At 42.5% G+C, this 17181-nt stretch overlaps 1 protein-coding gene across 1 annotated transcript in view; it reads right to left on the reverse strand.

Moving 5' to 3' along the window:
• Nucleotides 1-17181, reverse strand: part of RASA3 (RAS p21 protein activator 3) — a 187907-nt gene that overhangs the window by 118704 nt on the left and 52022 nt on the right. Inside the window, exon 2 of the mRNA XM_018563032.1 lies at nt 3135-3252. Coding sequence (XP_018418534.1) covers nt 3135-3252 — 118 coding nt within the window. The remainder of the gene's footprint in view (nt 1-3134; nt 3253-17181) is intronic.

Here is a 17181-nt window from a genome sequence, read left to right on the forward strand (position 1 = left end):
CCCCCCCAATACTAGTGTAAGGACTTACCTTCAATTATGCCTCTTGATCCGATCATCCTCTTCCTTCCTGCAGTTTTCAGGAGTCCCTCCAGCGTTGGTGCCGGTCTCTGATCCAGCACTGACTGCTTTGTCGTCTGTGTCCCACGGAGGCTGCCTGCATTGACTTACCCTGTGTCTCTCCTCATCTCCCGGCCGAAGATCTGTACTGCGCATGCGCCCGCCCCATCATTCTTTGCGGTCGCCCGAGATTTTTCAGATCTTCGGACGGGAGTGCGAGCTAAGAATTTGAGAGATAGATTGGTAAAAACAGTTATAGATCCCCAAAGAAACCTTTAACATTTTTAGACATGAAAGTTTTGTTTTGCTTGCGACAAATGTTATGCCTGCATGCATGTCAAATATAATGTTGGAAGGAGGAAGAAGTTTAACCTTAATGCATACCGGCAGCCATTTAATATTAATGATTTTATTTCATGTAATAAAGTGGGGGTAGTGTACGCATTACAATGTCCATGCTGCTTGCTATATGTAGGACGTACTACTATAAAGCTAAGAGAGAGAATGAAAGAGCATGTCTAGAACATAAAAAGAGGTTTCAAAGACCATTTTGTGTCAAAGCATTTCTCCGCCTGCCAAAATAAGAACCCAGAGGGTTTACAGTTCTGGGGAATTGAAAACGTTAGAAGACATTGGAGAGGAGGGAACTGGAGATGGGAACTGTCGAAGAGGGAATCTGAGTGGATCTACAGTATAGGGCAGACACTATGATTCCTAAGGGTTAAATGTAGAATTTGATCTTAACGGTTTTATCTCAGATGCTTAAAAATATTTTTATCTGGTCTTGCGATATAAGTTAATTCATTACTAGAAAGACTCCCTGGGAATATATGTTTTTCTATTGGGTTACTCGATTTGTAGCTTCCTAGATTAGTATATGTTATTGTTTATCGGATTGGATTCGTTTTAATCACACTTTTTCATTATATTTAATGTATATTTAATGCCTATTTATATTCATATTTTGAACTATTAGTCAAGTTTACGGGAGACCTCCGTGGCTGTATAATTATGTTTTAGGGATAGATGTAATTTTTCTGAAGCACCTCCCAATATTAGATAAAGATGATCTACTGTTTTCAAACTTTCCATTATAGTAAAGTGTGCATCATGTTTTTATAAAGTTTTTATTTTGAACACTAGGGTGCGCTGTGAGATACTAGTGTTGCTTACATTGTCACCATGACAACGCATAGCTATTTTACCTTGAAATCAGCTACCTCTGGCATGACCCTGATGAAGTCACATGGTTCATGATGTAACGCGTGTAGGGCGGGACTTAAAGAGGAATCGGAGATATGCTGAAGAGCTCGATGTACGTGTCGTTATCTGCTAACAGCTAAAACTGAGCTCAAAAGGGGATATAAAGTGGCTGTGGATTGCCACAAGGCGCGTTTAGAACTTTTGTAAGAGAGGTCTAAGGATAAGGTGAGCAGCCTGCTTGGGCGCAAAGGTTCACGTGTGGAGTGGTGGATTGAAGAAGTTCACAAATATAGACACAACAGTGGTGAAATCCTGTTACATCATTGTTGCAAAGGACTTTAATATTATTTAAGAGAGACACTAAGACTGGGGAGTATATAAGAACTCAGATTAGACGATCACGGTGGTGGTACACTTTGGAATGTGGAAAGTGTAATATACACACAGATATTGTTTAGACTCATTCTTCAATTGTTTGTTCACTATAGTTTGGTTTATAGCGTGGCACTTTTAAATTGTGTATTACGTTTGTTTATATATTAGTGCACGCAGCAGTTGAGTTATTATTGGCTTGAGATATATTTCACTTTTTTTATTTAGAGCACTGTGGGATCTACCTCTCTTCTTATATATTAGAATCGCCCTGCTATAGGATCCGCCTTATATCCTATAAATTGAGGACAGTTTAAGCTTTAAAGCCTTTATACTGCAGAGTAAAGTTTAAGCCTTTATACTGCAGAGTATAATACATTGAAACCATATGGAGACAGACCCAAACAGACTGTGTGTAAATGACACCAGCCAGGTAAACTTACACAGCGACCAGCCGCAGGTGCACATTCTACCTCCTTCTCCCCTCCAGGTATACAAACACATAAGCCACACTTTTTTGCTAAACTACAACAAGTGTTATTTGTAGCAGATAGGTCAGACAGGCTCTCTCTCTCTCTTTAGATGTAACTGCTTGGAGAGAATGTCTGCCTGACCCACTTTGGAACCCATAAAGCTTGTTGCAGTTCAGCAAAAAGCACAGTGGAGCGTAGCTTATGTGTTTGTTTACCTTTATGGGCTGCACAGGTTTCATCATCGCTACTTTAACATGTATGTATAGCCAATTTATTCTTCAGTTTTGGATAGTGCAGAAAAGGATTCAAACCCGTCATTTATTTTTTTGCTATTTGTGTCCCATTGGGGAGACTTTGCTTCCTATTGCAGAGATGAAACAGTAAACGATAAGAAACCTTCACAAAGTTAGTTGCCAAACTAGGGGTCCCCAATTGGAAGATTTCCCCTTACCTCCTGCTCTGGTGAAAAGTCTAAAATTATCCCATTATTTGCTGTGTCTGTTACTGGGACAATAAAGGAAGGTGAATCTACCTAGTAGAGATACAGGCAGAGGTAACATTTTGGCAGCGGTACTAATCCTTTCCTAATCTACCCAAAGATAAACAATATACAGTATCTCTATACATATGCTTTAAGTGAAATTATGCTTTATTGCATTGTTCATTTTTTAAATTACTTTATAAATAAATCTCCTATAGGTGAAAACAGTAGATGTAGGAATTGAAGCATCACACCGATTAAATCAGTCCAGATACAACTTTATTTGAAATTATAATTCAAATAATTTTAATGGTTGTGGTACTTCAATTTCTACGGTGTTCACTGTCAAGCCAAGGATACTGTGGAGACCCTCAGGACATTGATAGCTGCCTATCTATTAGCCAGAATACAAATATTCACATCACATAATCACTATTGGATGATAAAAACATGATAAAAACTGTGTGATGATAAAAACATGATAAAATCATCACACAGGTCCAGCGCTCACTTTCCACTTCCAATTTTATTTATTTTTTAAACCTTACCAGAGTGACTTCTCTACTATCTTGGTCCTGAACACTTCCTCTTGGTCTAGGTTCACAGTACAATAACAATCTCGCATTTTGTTTGGTCCTGGATATGACGGGAGATTTTTTGCTTCACCTACGGAAAGAAGAACAAAGAACGTTTTATTATGGGCTGATAACAAAAATAAGAGCATTCAAATAATGTTCCCTACTAAAGCATTGACGAAAGTATAACTAAAGGCAAAACCGTTTTTTAGATTTGGATAAAGTGGTGAGGGGACAGAACCACCTTAAAGTATTTATTGCGGTCTATGTCCTGATAAACCAAGGTCACCAGGAATGAAAAAGAGAGTAAATGCACCAGAACAGGAATAAAGGGGAAATCTTCAAATGTATACACTTGTTCCTGTGACAACTGTCTAAAAGAGGATTTCCCTCTTATTGGAAATATATCCTCCCACTTCCTGTTGAGTCTACAGTACAGGAAGTGAAGTGAAATCTTACTAATGAGAAACGGATGGCAAAAAAACCACCAAAAAACTGACATTGGTTTTAACCCTTCCCTTCTCGTTTTGCTTTGAGATATACTTTAATACAGATTTGGGTGTGCTATATACAATATATATCTTGAGAAAGACAAACAGTGCCTTGTCAAAACATCAACCAATAAATGTATCTATGTTGCTTCATTACAAGACCTTTGAGTGGCTCATCATCAACTTCACAATTTAGGTATATCTACTTGCTTTGAGTGCATCCGGGCAGTTTTTTTTGTGGTGCCCACCACTAGGGCTCTCTCTCTCTCTAAATACATATATATATATATATATACACACACACACACACTGCACTGGTCCGAGCAGTGGCTTTTCGAACTAACACAACTACATAGTACCGCCATATACAGCATATACACAGTACAGTTTCATCCCTTCAAATCGGTACCTTGCCCAGTGGTGCAATCTAACCTCTCCCTACCACAGAAGTGTATGCATTCATTCATATTTTATTTCTATTTGGTGTGGAATACATGAATGGAAACCGAACAACCTGGAGAAAAAATGCACACAATTAAAATGCAAGCTCTATGCAAATAACATAGGATTTGCACCCAGACACCAGCAACACCAGCAAGCCAATGTATGACAAAATAATGCAATTAGAGGAAAAAAATCTCTGATGGAGCACAATATTGTGGGTACAGTGTTTGCCAGAATGACATAGGAAGTCAGGAAAACATACAGAGTTCAAGGGTGCATCATTGGAGAGATCACCAGCAGGAGGAAGAAGGTTCTGATTCCCATGTATAGATTGTTAGTTAGACCTCATATAGAATATTGTTCTAGTTCTGGTAACCTAACTTACAAAAATATATTGATAAGGCAGGACGAGTCCAGAGGCAGGCAATAAAAATGGTGAAACGTCAAGATTTAACTCATGATGCCACTATAAAGCCAATAAAGTTCTGTATTGCTGTAATAGGAAAATCATCATTGTTCATGTATTCAGCTTACATATACCTGGTTTAATGACCGTGGGATTACTGTGCTTGATTGGCCAGCAAACTCGCCGGACCTGAACCCCATAGAGAATCTATGGGGCATTGCCAAGAGAAAGGTGAGAGACATGAGACCGAACAATGCAGAAGAGCTGAAGGCCGCTATTGAAGCATCCTGGTCCAGTGGCGGATCCAGGGGGTGCCACAGGCTGATAGCTTCCATGCCACGCCGCATTGAGGCAGTAATTGCTGCAAAAGGGGCCCAAACCAAGTACTGAGTACATATGCATGCTTATACTTTTCAGAGGTCCGATATTGTTCTATGTACAATCCTTGTTTTATTGATTGCATGTAATATTCTAATTTTCTGAGATTGTGGATTTGGGGTTTTCATGAGCTGTAAGCCATAATCATCACAATTATGACAAATCACGGCTTGAACTATCTTGCTTTGCATGTAATGAGTCTATCTCATATATTAGTTTCACCTTTTAAGTTGCATTAGTGAAATAAATGAACTTTTGCACGATATTCTAATTATTCGAGTTTCACCTGTATATATGAAATATATGTAATTCCAGATTCCTAGTAAACTCCTCTGTAGGCATCTTCAAGCCTCAACAGGAGAAGCTGGTTCACATTTCTTCTACATTTTCCATCACAAGAAAAGGAAAGCACACACTCATATATACAGTATTTAAAAATAGTCAGCCAGATATGTAACTTGAACCCAGCTGTCTATCACAGTCTATGGGAAAATAATATCCATTCAGTCCCCTCTGTGTGAAGCACAGTGCATGCCGATACATTCTAGGAAAAGATCAAGACGGCTCAAGCTTCAAATCCTCATATCATTAGGAAATTACATGTTGATCCCAGTAGGGTGGCCACTACTAAATGTGGATGTGGACCTGCTGCCAACTTGGAGACAGCAGCTCTAGTCAGCTGTGCCACCTGAGCACAGCATTTTACTCACTGCCAGCAGCGATTAGACTGATGAAAGGAATTGATATCCCTAGACACAGTCTGGCAAAAAATCAGACACTGCACTGCACATAAAGCTTCTTCTACCGGCAGTTTTGTACAATCATATAACATAAAGGTAATGTTGCATTGGACTGACCACCAGTTGAATGCATATTGTAGTCATATACTGAATAAAACATTATAGGTTGGTCTTATTGTCTATGGCAGGGGTGTTTCTAGGTTCTTAAAAGACCCGGGACACCCCTGGCAAGCTAGACTAAAATGTTAAAGGGTTTGTACTATTTTAAGTCATATGGAAGGAGAATACAACTTCACCCACTTTTTAGCATGGTATACTACTTTGGAGGAGGCCTGTGATGCTGAAAGAGGAAGAGAACTGGGACCAATGTAGGCTCTTGAAGTACCCTGGAACTAAGTGGACTTCAGGAGCATGGTCGGTGTCTATCCTGCCTGAGGATCTGCATCCATCCTGCCTGGCTGTTATATCAGTTGCTGTCTGCTGTCTCCCAAGTGGTTCTACACTGATATTCCTACAAGGTCTGGTGAGTCTGGTGCTCCTGTTGGTTTCCCCCTGGATACCTAGAACCCCTATTACCTCTCTCCCCAGTGAAGATGTTCAATAAATCGTTTACTTAGCATTATACTACTGGAGTGGACATCAGTTTATGGGCACCAGAAGAAGGGCGGTTAGTGCTAATGGGTGGGCAGCTGAAGAACATACCCTAGACAGACTAGAAATGAACCGGGCAAACAGTGGATCCTTCGGGGGTGAGCGCTACAGTTTTATAATCTAAAAACAGAATTTCCTCTAAAGCTTATTTAGAGAATGATAAGAAAGGTATAACTTTCTTTTAAGAGGGGGGCTCCATGACCTTTTTGTGATCATGATATCAATTTACAGCAAGATAACCATAACAACCAATGCTAAATTGAATTGGTCTGACTGCACCAAGCTGCTGAGCTTTGGAAAAGCATTAGTCCCTGTTCACATCTGTGCAATTTTTGTCGCCTGTCGTGCAACATTGCACGACAAGAAGAATCCCATATTTTCCTATGGTCCCCGTTTCCATCTATGCAATTTTTCTTAAGTTTATTTTTTTAAATGTTGCATGTCCGTGGCCTCAGTGTTATTTTGACCTCAAATACTGCAATAGAATTGTATATCAAAAATGCATGTACATTTGTTAATGCCTTTTTTTTGCCATAACAACAGGGTTCTTCCCCTGCAACTTCTACTCTACACAGACTGATGAGAAGAAGGAGAGACAAGGCCGCAGAAAACTGGATGTTGAAACCTTTATCCTTTTGGTCAGAGTCTCTCTCTTCTCTATTTGTGATTACACTATGGACCCAGCATCTTTGCTTCCTCTTCTCTGCCTCTTCTTCCATCAACATTGAGGCAATCGCTACAGCTGCTGCCATGAACATTGGCATTGCGGCCATGACACAAGATTGCAGCACAACTACATTGGTACACAACAGACAGAGGAAGCTCAAAGGAAGACATTGCCTAATGATGCCACAGGAGATATTGCTTCTCATTGGCCAAAACATAAAATGTATGAAGCATTAAAAAGGCACTTAAAACCCCAAAACCACACTAAAATTGCACATGCACAAGTGTCTGAAGTAGCAAAACCATGAATAGCAACACAACTTACATCCAAACAAATTATATCTTTCCCCTGGTAAATAAAATTTATTTGTATAAAAGTAGCAATAGCTAATAACACAATGGATTTAAAATTTTCTGCTGTCTCATATAATTTTTCTTGCTCCAAACCAAAAATGACTGTGCAAATCAATCAGCCTACCTTTGCCTTCGTGACATCTCTAGTAAAATTAGTAATATGAAGACCTTAGGCCCCTTTCACATGGGTGGTACAATCAGGTCCGCTTGTCAGTTTTTCACATGGACCCAATTGGATACCCAATGTTAGCCTATGGGCAGCCATGTGTAAATGGGCGTGTATGCGTCCGTTTACACCCGGTTACCCCCGAATCCGGTCAGGTCCGTAATAACAAACGATTCAGAGATCCGTTTTGCCGGACAAGACTTGGGGTAATCTGCTGTAAATTGAAACATGTCTCTTTACATCCGATTCCCCGTAGACTGACATGGGTTGCGGCAGTTTCAGTTCTTTCCTGTATCGCAAGCTGGAGGAAAAAACTCTACGAACACGGATGTAACAGCAGTGACATCCGCTCTGTACTGCTCTGATCAGGAGGGGATCCATCTGAAGGGGCCTTAACTATTGACTCCCAGATAGTTTGTATTTACTTTAAAGTGAACCTGTAATTCATACTTCACATGGATCAATGCAGCCATGTCAGCATCACTAAAGTACAATATTTTAAATAGGTCTGTACCTCTTTGCCATTAGTGAATACCTGTTTTTCCCAGCTACCAACCTAGGTAGCCTAGGTCACATGGTCTCTGGCTACCAAGCATTATTACAGATTTAATATTAACACAACTAACATTAACACACTGCTAATAAAAAGACTGCTTATATGAAGCTATAACTGGTTATTGTCCGCTATATGCTGAAAACGATGCAGCCAGAAGGGATCCTGACATTACTGTTGAGATCCACACAGCTGGTTGATTCAAAGCTGGCTTTGCCTCTCCAGAGGCAGAGGCAGCTGTCCCCACCTCCTCCCCCATCCGTCCCTCTAGTCAGTGCTGGAGGATCGGAGAGGGGAGGGGGAATCCCTGCGGGGAGCAGTGACTGACCTTGATGTGAAGGGGGAATCCCATTATTTGTGTGTTTTTGCTTGGGGGTATGGATTTTGGAGGGAACACATGTCATTTTTAACATTTATGGTTTTTACATTTTAGACTGGGGCACCTCAAGAATTTGCATACTTTTAAAGGGTGCTGTGACTTTAAAGGTGCTTTAAAGGTCGGGAAACACTGCTCCAGACTGCCCATGGTGGACAAACATTTCACAGACCTGTAAGCCACAATTTCTGTAATGCTGCACCTTTAGAATTGCTAGCTCCAAAAAAGTCAGTGGAGGGGAGCTGCTGATCAGCTTCGTGAAGCTAAATGGCAAAAGTGCAAAGGAGGCTGGAAATAATGGGGGTGTTGGTAAGGGGTACACTGGAGGTGGTGGCACTATGTAGGCCAGGTTCCTGGGGCAGTGTCTGGCAGTTTAAGAAAGTGTGTACCATGAAAGTGGTTGACGAACCCACTGAGCCCTGGAGACATGGAGACATTTAGTGCTTCTACACAACTATCTATACATGCCCCTGATACCCCCATTGAGCACTAATCCCCTTACTGATTACCAATGCCCCCCCTTTCCACCCACTGAACATCAGTACCTGTTTTTTTCCTCCAACTGAACACCAATGCCAACCCACTAACCAAAGCACTAATGCTCCCCGGCCCCCACACTAAAAGCCAGTGGCTCCCTGTCCCCCCAATGAGCACACTACCCTCCTGACCCCTCAATGAGGACCAATGCACCCCACTACCAGAACTAAGCACCACTGCCCCTCCTGCACCCCACTGAGCACCAAGGTTCCCTTTTTATCCCTCCAATAAACATCAATTCTTTTTTTCCACTGATAAAGACACATTTTTCCTTCAATCTGACCACTGACACCAGCACTGGGGATTTTTTTTCCTTCCACTGACTACAGGTGGTTGGCATTTTTTCCTACCACTGACCACTGCAGGCGAACATTTTTTTCTCTCCTGCTGACCACTGACGCCTGGCATTTTTTTCTTCCTGCTGACCAAAGACCAAAGCCATTTTTCTTCTGAGCAGCGGTGAAAGTCATCTTTAAACTCCTATATAATCATTGCATGTTTCCTAGTGCTAGCACCTAGGTTCTTGAGGTAGTGAGACTTGACCAGGCCTGCTTTAAAATAATCAATAAACTACTCAAAGAGAAAACAATTTGAGAATAAGCTATTTCAGTCAATCATGAGGCCCTGTTTATAAAGCTGGCTATAAAAAGACTAGTCATGCCACATGGCTACCTGCCCTCTTATGGTTTCAAAGCATTTAAAGCCACTGCAAGTTCCCCTTCTGATAATTACAATATTTGGTAGAGCACCCAGTGATGGGCCCACTAGTGATACTGGAATCAGTTATTTTACTATATAATAAACAGAAGTGCAGGTCATGAATAATATGTACGGCACAACAGTGGAAGAAGCCTGTTAAAACCGTAACCTTACTTAGAACCTGAAAGAGTTTTCAGGCTGTATTGTATTGGTGCAGGTTGGTACAATGAGTCAAAAAGGGATACAGGGGATTAGTGTCAAAGAGTTCTCATTACTTTGCAATTAAAGGCTTGTAAAAACACTTTCATGAAGGTTCCAGCACACCAGTCAGACTAATAAAATGAGTATCAACGCAATAAGACTTTTTAAAGGACAGCTAAATCTTCTGGTTTAATGAACAGGAAATGTAGCAAACATTAGCCAGCAGTGTTCCTGAAGAGCTTCAGTCACTCAGTGAACTGATAATGTTATGCAAGAAACAATGACCATGATTAAGCCAGAAAGTCCACTCTCTATTTGACATACTTTACCCATGACACTTGCAGCTAGATTGCGTAGTGCTTTTACAGTTTCTTTCGATGTTAGACTGAGGTCTTTTGGGATTCCATGCGTATTATGCAACTTCCATGAACTACAGATGTCTGTATATTAAAATATTTGCTCCACTATTTTTAGTGTCTTCAATCTGTGTGTATTCAGACCTATGCACTGGGGTAATGTGGTGGGGCAGCAAAAATTTGAAATGGCTGCTCAACTCACTAAGCCAGCCCACATCCGATATACCTGTACTGCAGCACACCACAACATTTGGCGACACACTAACAAAATGGTGCAAGTTAAATTACACACATCGAGCTCACTCCCTTGATAGACTACAATCTCACATTTAGTTAATCTGTATTGAGATTGTGGTCCACAACAGGAGTGAGCTTGGAGCAGCGGACCTCAAATCATTCAGAGATGATTTGAGGATCTACAGCTGAGTGATGCACAAATAAGATACATTTTAGTTATTAGTTGAAGTATTTAAATCCATTTTTAAGAATTGTTTTCTTCCCCGATGGCACATTCCAAGATGACAATGCTAGGATTCATTGGGCTCATATTGTAAAGGAGTGGTTCAGGGAGCATGAGACATAATTTTCACACATGGATTGGCCACCACAGAGTCCAGACCTTAACCCCATTGAAAACCTTTGGAATGTGCTGGAGAAGACTTTACGCAGTGGTCCAACTCTCCCATTATCACTAACAGGACTATTCACAAAAAGGGTGCAGAGACGTGAACAATCTAGACCAAAATAGCTGATTCGGAAAAATTCTCCAACTCAGCTCACTTTACAGTTCAGGCATTTTGTCCTAGATTGTTCACTTCTCCCACCTTCTCCAAACTCTTCACCCCTTTGTGAATAACCCTGTAAAAGATTTTGGTGAACAATTATTTTAACTCTGGACGGAAATAAATGTTGTGACATTGCATAAGCTTACTGAAATGATGCCATGGCGACCGCGTGCTGTAATCAAAGATAAAGGCTGTCCAGCGAAAATTACTGTGTGTGACTTTTTGCAGCCAGGCAGTGTATATTTTGGATATATAGATAGATAGATAGATAGATAGATAGATAGATAGATAGATAGATAGATAGATAGATAGATAGATATGGTATGATATATATTTTACGAAACAGTACCAGTCATTTTTGTGATACACACTCTCTCTACAGATGTCTGACATGCCCCCTGAGTCAGACCTATAGCACTGCAATCAGCAAATGCTCCCTGCTGACTGGAGTTTTAAAAAAGTTTTCAAAACTAAAAAGAAAATATAGTGCCGAGGAGGCTTCATTTCTGAAGCTGTGTTACTAAGGGGTTAAAATGCATTTGAAATGCACAACAAACCCAGGTCGGCAGATTCCCATTGACTTTAAAGGAGAACTATGGGGTTAAGGCTTTTCCCCATAGTTCTCCTTAGGGTAACGGAGGACACAAACTAGCGTCACCCTAGGCTCAGTATAGCTTGCGGTATACTGAGACGCCGCAGTATACCGCGAGCTACTGCTCGCAGTATACTGAGATGCCGCAGCTGAAGCGGATCCCGACAATTGTGCCGGGATCCGCCCAGCTGGCGGATCAGAGCGGGAAGGGGGGAATCCAGCCCCTCCCCTGTCATGGCAGAGAGCCGTGACAGGATCGAGAGGTGAGCGAACGCTGGTATGTGTTCGCTCACCTCCCGATCTACTGTGCCGACCTGTGACAGTCTCATTGTCACAGGTCGGCTAGAAAAGAACTCACCTCATAGTTCTCCTTTAATGGAATAGTGTAGATGACAATTCAGAGGCTGCACTTGACCTGCTTTACATAGCGTTGATTTTCTTTGAATAACTTTGACTGCAAGCAGCTGGTGCAAACAAATGGAAAATGCTGCGTTTGACTAAAAGCCCTAAGGCCCCATTCACACCTAGGCGTATTGTAATATGCGCGTCTGTCGCGCGACCGTCACGCGTTTTTTTTACCGCGATTCGCGGTAAAAAAGTTGCGCGACCGTCGCGCGATTCCAAAGGCTACTTGGCTGTATCCCAATGGAAAACGCCCTACAAAACGGACCACAGTAGTCCCGGGACCTTTTCAGGCGTGGGCCGTTTTGTAGGGCATTAGGGATGGGCGGAAATACGCCTAGGTGGGAACGAGGGCATTGACTACAATGCAATTTATATTTTTGACCGTTTTGTAGAGCGTTCGTCGAGCGTAGAACACCCTACAAAACGGTCAGGTGTGAACGAGGCCTTAGAGTGTTAAAACCAGGGGATCAACATGCCCGACCGGGAAGCTAGTACTTTTAAAGAGAGTGATCAACAATAGCAGCCTCCATGTCTCTCTCTCAGTACATGTGTACTTTAAATTCCTTATCTCACATGTGAAAGTAAAAGCGTAGGAAGAAGTGTCCAGATTCACTTTTTTACTTTTCTTGTTAGAAAATGAAAAGAGAAGCAGATAGATTGCTATGAGAACCAATTCTCCTATGAATGATGCTCTTCAAGTCAAGTTGTAGAATAATAAGAGTCCAATCTCTGGATAATTTTTAATGAAAGTAGAATCAGCTGAAAGCTCTCTTTGATGGGCTTGTATTTCTTTCCTAACCTGTGCCTGTGTGCAGTCGATATTGATACAATTAGAAGAAGCTGCAGGCATTCCCACTTATCTTCTATTCTGCATTGCTCCTCTAATTGAGTGTCACACCCACACAGAGCACTGTCTTTAGGATTCAGCCACAGAAGCATCAGATAAACTGATGTAACTCCAGCCTACACAATCGCTCTACCCTACAGTACAATCTTAGAAAAATCAAAATAGTTTAATGATCATTTAGAGCATAGGAGGAAAAATAAATGGAATTGTAGGGAAAAAAAGCTAAATAGCATGTTCACATTTGACTCTAAAAAGCACAGTGTTGATCCTGCTCACCCTTTTAAACTCTAAAAATAGGCAAAGACAGAGAAAAATGATGGGACTGTGTACTATACTTGGACTGCCTATATTATTGGCAACAGTACATTCATACACTTCCATAATATGCTGCTTACAGTATTCAGCATTATGTTAAAGGACAACTTCAATGGAATAACATATATCATTGCTATGCCAGGAATTCTATAATTGTCAGTAAAAAATAAATTTCCATTTTTAAATTGCAGTTCATGTCATTTTATAAACATTTGTGGATTTACAGCTTGTGTGATTGGCTCACTGGTTTCTCAGAGGTCTGCTTAAAGAATTATGAGGTGAGTGATTTCCACTAGCCTCATAATCTGAGCCGACCTGTGACAATGAAACTGTCACAGGTCGGCTCAGTAGATCGGGAAGTGATCGAACACATACCGTCGATCGCTCACTTCTCGATATATTCCTGCAGAGAGCCGTGACTTTCACTCACGGATCCCTGCAGGGATTCTCCTGACCGATCCTCCAGCGCTGACTGGCGAAACGGACGGGGGAGGGCACAGCTGGCTCTGCCTTTAGATAGGCAGAGCCAGCTGTCACTCACGCAGCTGGGTGGATCCAGACACTGCATTGAAGTCAATGGCACCTCAGCCACGCCCCCCGTCCACAGTGCGGTCAGCAAAAATGCTGCAAGCACTATTACGATACAGTGCGTTCCAGAGGCTGAATGCTCCGGAACGCACTGTTTGTGGTGTGAACCGGCCCTCAGTCAGAGAAAATTATGTGGCGGTCCAACACACCCCCTGCTGAATCAAATGTGTAGCTTTGCACATAGTAGTTTATGCTACCTTCTATTTTGAGAGCTCTAGATGTGACTCAACAGGAGATGTGCCAGAGTTCGGCAGGGAGACCACTGCTTCCACACAGAGAACAAGGGTCCTTCCCTACAGCATTCTGGCAGAGGACAGGCTTTTCTGCTCAAGCATTGGATTCTTTCTATAGAAAACAAACTGTAAAGCTTCATTCTCACCATTTGTTTTGATGCACCTGAAATGTATTAAGCCGATTTAAACTTGAACTTAAACCCAGTGCTCTTAGTAATCAGCACACAAAAACCGAACTGGTCAAAAGTCAAACAAACCACTCCCCTCCTGCGCTGTACAAGTCTGTGTGAGGCCGGTTCACACTATAAACGGTGCGTTCCAGTGCAGTTAGGCTCTGAAACACACTGAATCGCATTCCGGCCGGCTTCCTGCATTCAAGGGCGGTGCATTGAAGTCATTGGCACCGGAGCCACGCCCCCCACCTGCTCCCGTCCAAAGATTAACAAGCGGCCGCAAAGGATCATAGGGCGGTCGCATGCGCAGTTCAGATCTTCGGCCGGGAGACGAGGAGAGACACAAGGTAAGTCAATGGAGGCAGCGTGCACCTGTATAGATTCAGTGGGACAGGAAGTGCCAGTTAAGAGAGAGGAGTCAGCGCTGGATAAGAGACCAGCACCAGCGTTGGGGGACTCCTGAAAACTACTGTAAAGAAGAAGATGATCGGATCAAGAGGCATCATTTAAGGTAAGTCCTTACATTAGCATTGGGGGGGAATTATCCTTTAATATGTCACTTTAACCATTGCAGTGGGGCTGCCCCTCGACACACACATACTGCAAGGGAAAACTGCTCATTTTGGTCTAGGTAGGAAAATAACACAGTTATACTTACCTGATCCTCCCAGCTGGCCGGCTGTGACAGCGCTCTCTGCAGCCTGTCTCCTCCTACACTCCAGTAATGGAATGTCGCTCAGCATCCTCACATCCAATACACAGTGTATTGAATGTGATGAATTAAGGGACCTAAGACTGCTGCAGCAGAGGGGAGTGAGGCTGGAAGGACTGGTGTAAAAGCAAGCTGACTCGGAGTATCGGGTGAGTATAACTTTTTGTTATTTTCCTCCCTAGAACAAAATGAGCAGTTAACCCTTGCAGTGCAGGGGTAGCCCCACTACAAAAGTTAACAAAAACTTTGCCCGGAGTTCTTTAAACATTCTTCTTTAACACTGTGAAGGAACCCAAATAAAAACCATGAACACCTTTCCTCATCAGAGGAATCCCATGAATAAACAATTACTCATCTTTCCCATTCAGGTCAATGAGGGTGATTCATTTCTTAAAAAGTATATGCAATTTAATTTGCACTAAAGCACTAACGAAAACTAGTAACTATTTTTTCAAAGAGCACTGTAGCCAAACCTTTTTTTGACTAATGTTCTCCTGTGACCCAAAGTCAGCATATAGCGGGCTACTGAGGAGCCGTGCTGAAGCCTGGAAAGATCCCGACAATATTGTCGGGATCCACCCAACTGCCTGATTGACAGATGGCTCTGCCTTTCTAGAGCTGTGCCCGCCCCCTCCCCTGTGTTTTCCTCCAATGAGCACTGGAGAAACAGAGAGGGGAGGGGGGAATCCCTGCAGGGAGTGGCGACTGTCAGTCATCGCTCTCTGCAGGAAGAAGCTGTAAGCTGAGTGATCAGCAGTTTGTGATCGCTCAGTTATGGAGCTATAGAGCTGTCACACGTCTGCTCAAACTATTGGGAACAGTACTGTGTATTTTACTTTCCCAATAGTTCTCCTTTAAGGCAATTAAAAATCTGTGGCAGGTCACATGTCAGTGTATTTGAAGCTACTTAAGAAGCAAGACTCTTCTGATTGCAAGGCCACTCAAAAATTATATTTTAGTTATAGGTGGAGTCTGATAGACTAAGGTCTCGTTCACACCTAGGCGTATTGCATATGCGCGTCTGTCGCGCGACCGTCGCGCGTTTTTTTACTGCGATGCGCGGTATAAAAAAGCTGCGCGACCGTCGCGCGTTTCCGAAGGCTACTTGGCTGTATCCCAATGGAAACGCGCCCAAAGTAGTACCTGTACCTTTTTAGGCGTGGGCCGTTTTGTAGCGCGTTAGGGACGGGCGGAAATACGCCAAGGTGGGAACGAGACCATTGAATACAATGGGATTTATATTTTTGAGCGTTTTGTAGAGCGTTCGTCGAGCGTAGAACGTGCTACAAAACGTTCAGGTGTGAACGAGGGCTGAGTCCGTCCTTGATTTCCTCTTACAAGTCTTGGATACACCAACACCAAAAGCTCTCTGCCATGGTTCCCAACTCTGTACCTATCCACCAGAGAGTTTTGGGTGTTCCAGCCAACAGCTGTGTGCTCTAGAACCCATTGTAGCATTCCACACATTATGAAATTAATAATGAGCGACCAAGGCTGACTGATGCGCGTGGGGAGTGAAGTCTGGCCCATGTAGTACGATCCAATAGAAGAGCTACTGTAGCTTAAATTGCTGATAAAGTTAATGCTAGTTCTGATAGAAAGGTATCTGAACACCCAGTGCATCACAGTTTGCTGTAGCCATAGACTGGTCAGAGTCCTCATGCTGACCCCTGTCTACCACCAAAAGTGCCTACAATGAGCCCCTGAGAATCTGAACTGGACCATAAAGCAATGGAAGAAGGTGGCCTGGTCTGATGGATAACGTTTTCTTTTACATCATGTGGCTGGCCAGGTGAGTGTGTGCCACTTACCTGGGAAAGAGATGGCACCAGGATGCACTAAGGGAAGAGGCAAGCCAGCAGAGGCAGTGTGATGCTTTGGGCAATGTTCTGCTGGGAAACCTTGGGTCCTGCCATTCATGGGGATGTTATTTTGACACGTACCACCTTCCTAAACATTGCTGCTGACCAAGTACATCCCTTCATAGAAACGGTATTCCCTGATGATGTGGCCTCTTTCAGCAGGATCATGCGCCCTGCCACACTGCAAAAATGGTTCAAGAATGCTTTGAGGAACACAACAACGAGTTGGAGGTGTTGACTTGGCAAACAAATTCTCCAGATCCCAATCCAATCGAGCATCTGTGGGATGTCCTGGAAAAACAAGTCCGATCCATGGAAGCCCCACCTTGCAACTTACAGAGCTTAAAGGCAGGTGTTCATAATGTTACGGTTGATCTATTTTTATCCTATGGGCATCTTCAATAACAAAGTTTACAAATTGCTAGACCAATATGGTTATCAGGAGTGGGATAGAACTTATCGAAATTCAAAATAGCTTTTGATCATAGAT

The sequence above is a fragment of the Nanorana parkeri genome, unplaced genomic scaffold (assembly GCF_000935625.1).
Source record: "Nanorana parkeri isolate BGI_ZX_2015 unplaced genomic scaffold, ASM93562v1 scaffold21, whole genome shotgun sequence".
Lineage (NCBI taxonomy): Eukaryota > Metazoa > Chordata > Amphibia > Anura > Dicroglossidae > Nanorana > Nanorana parkeri.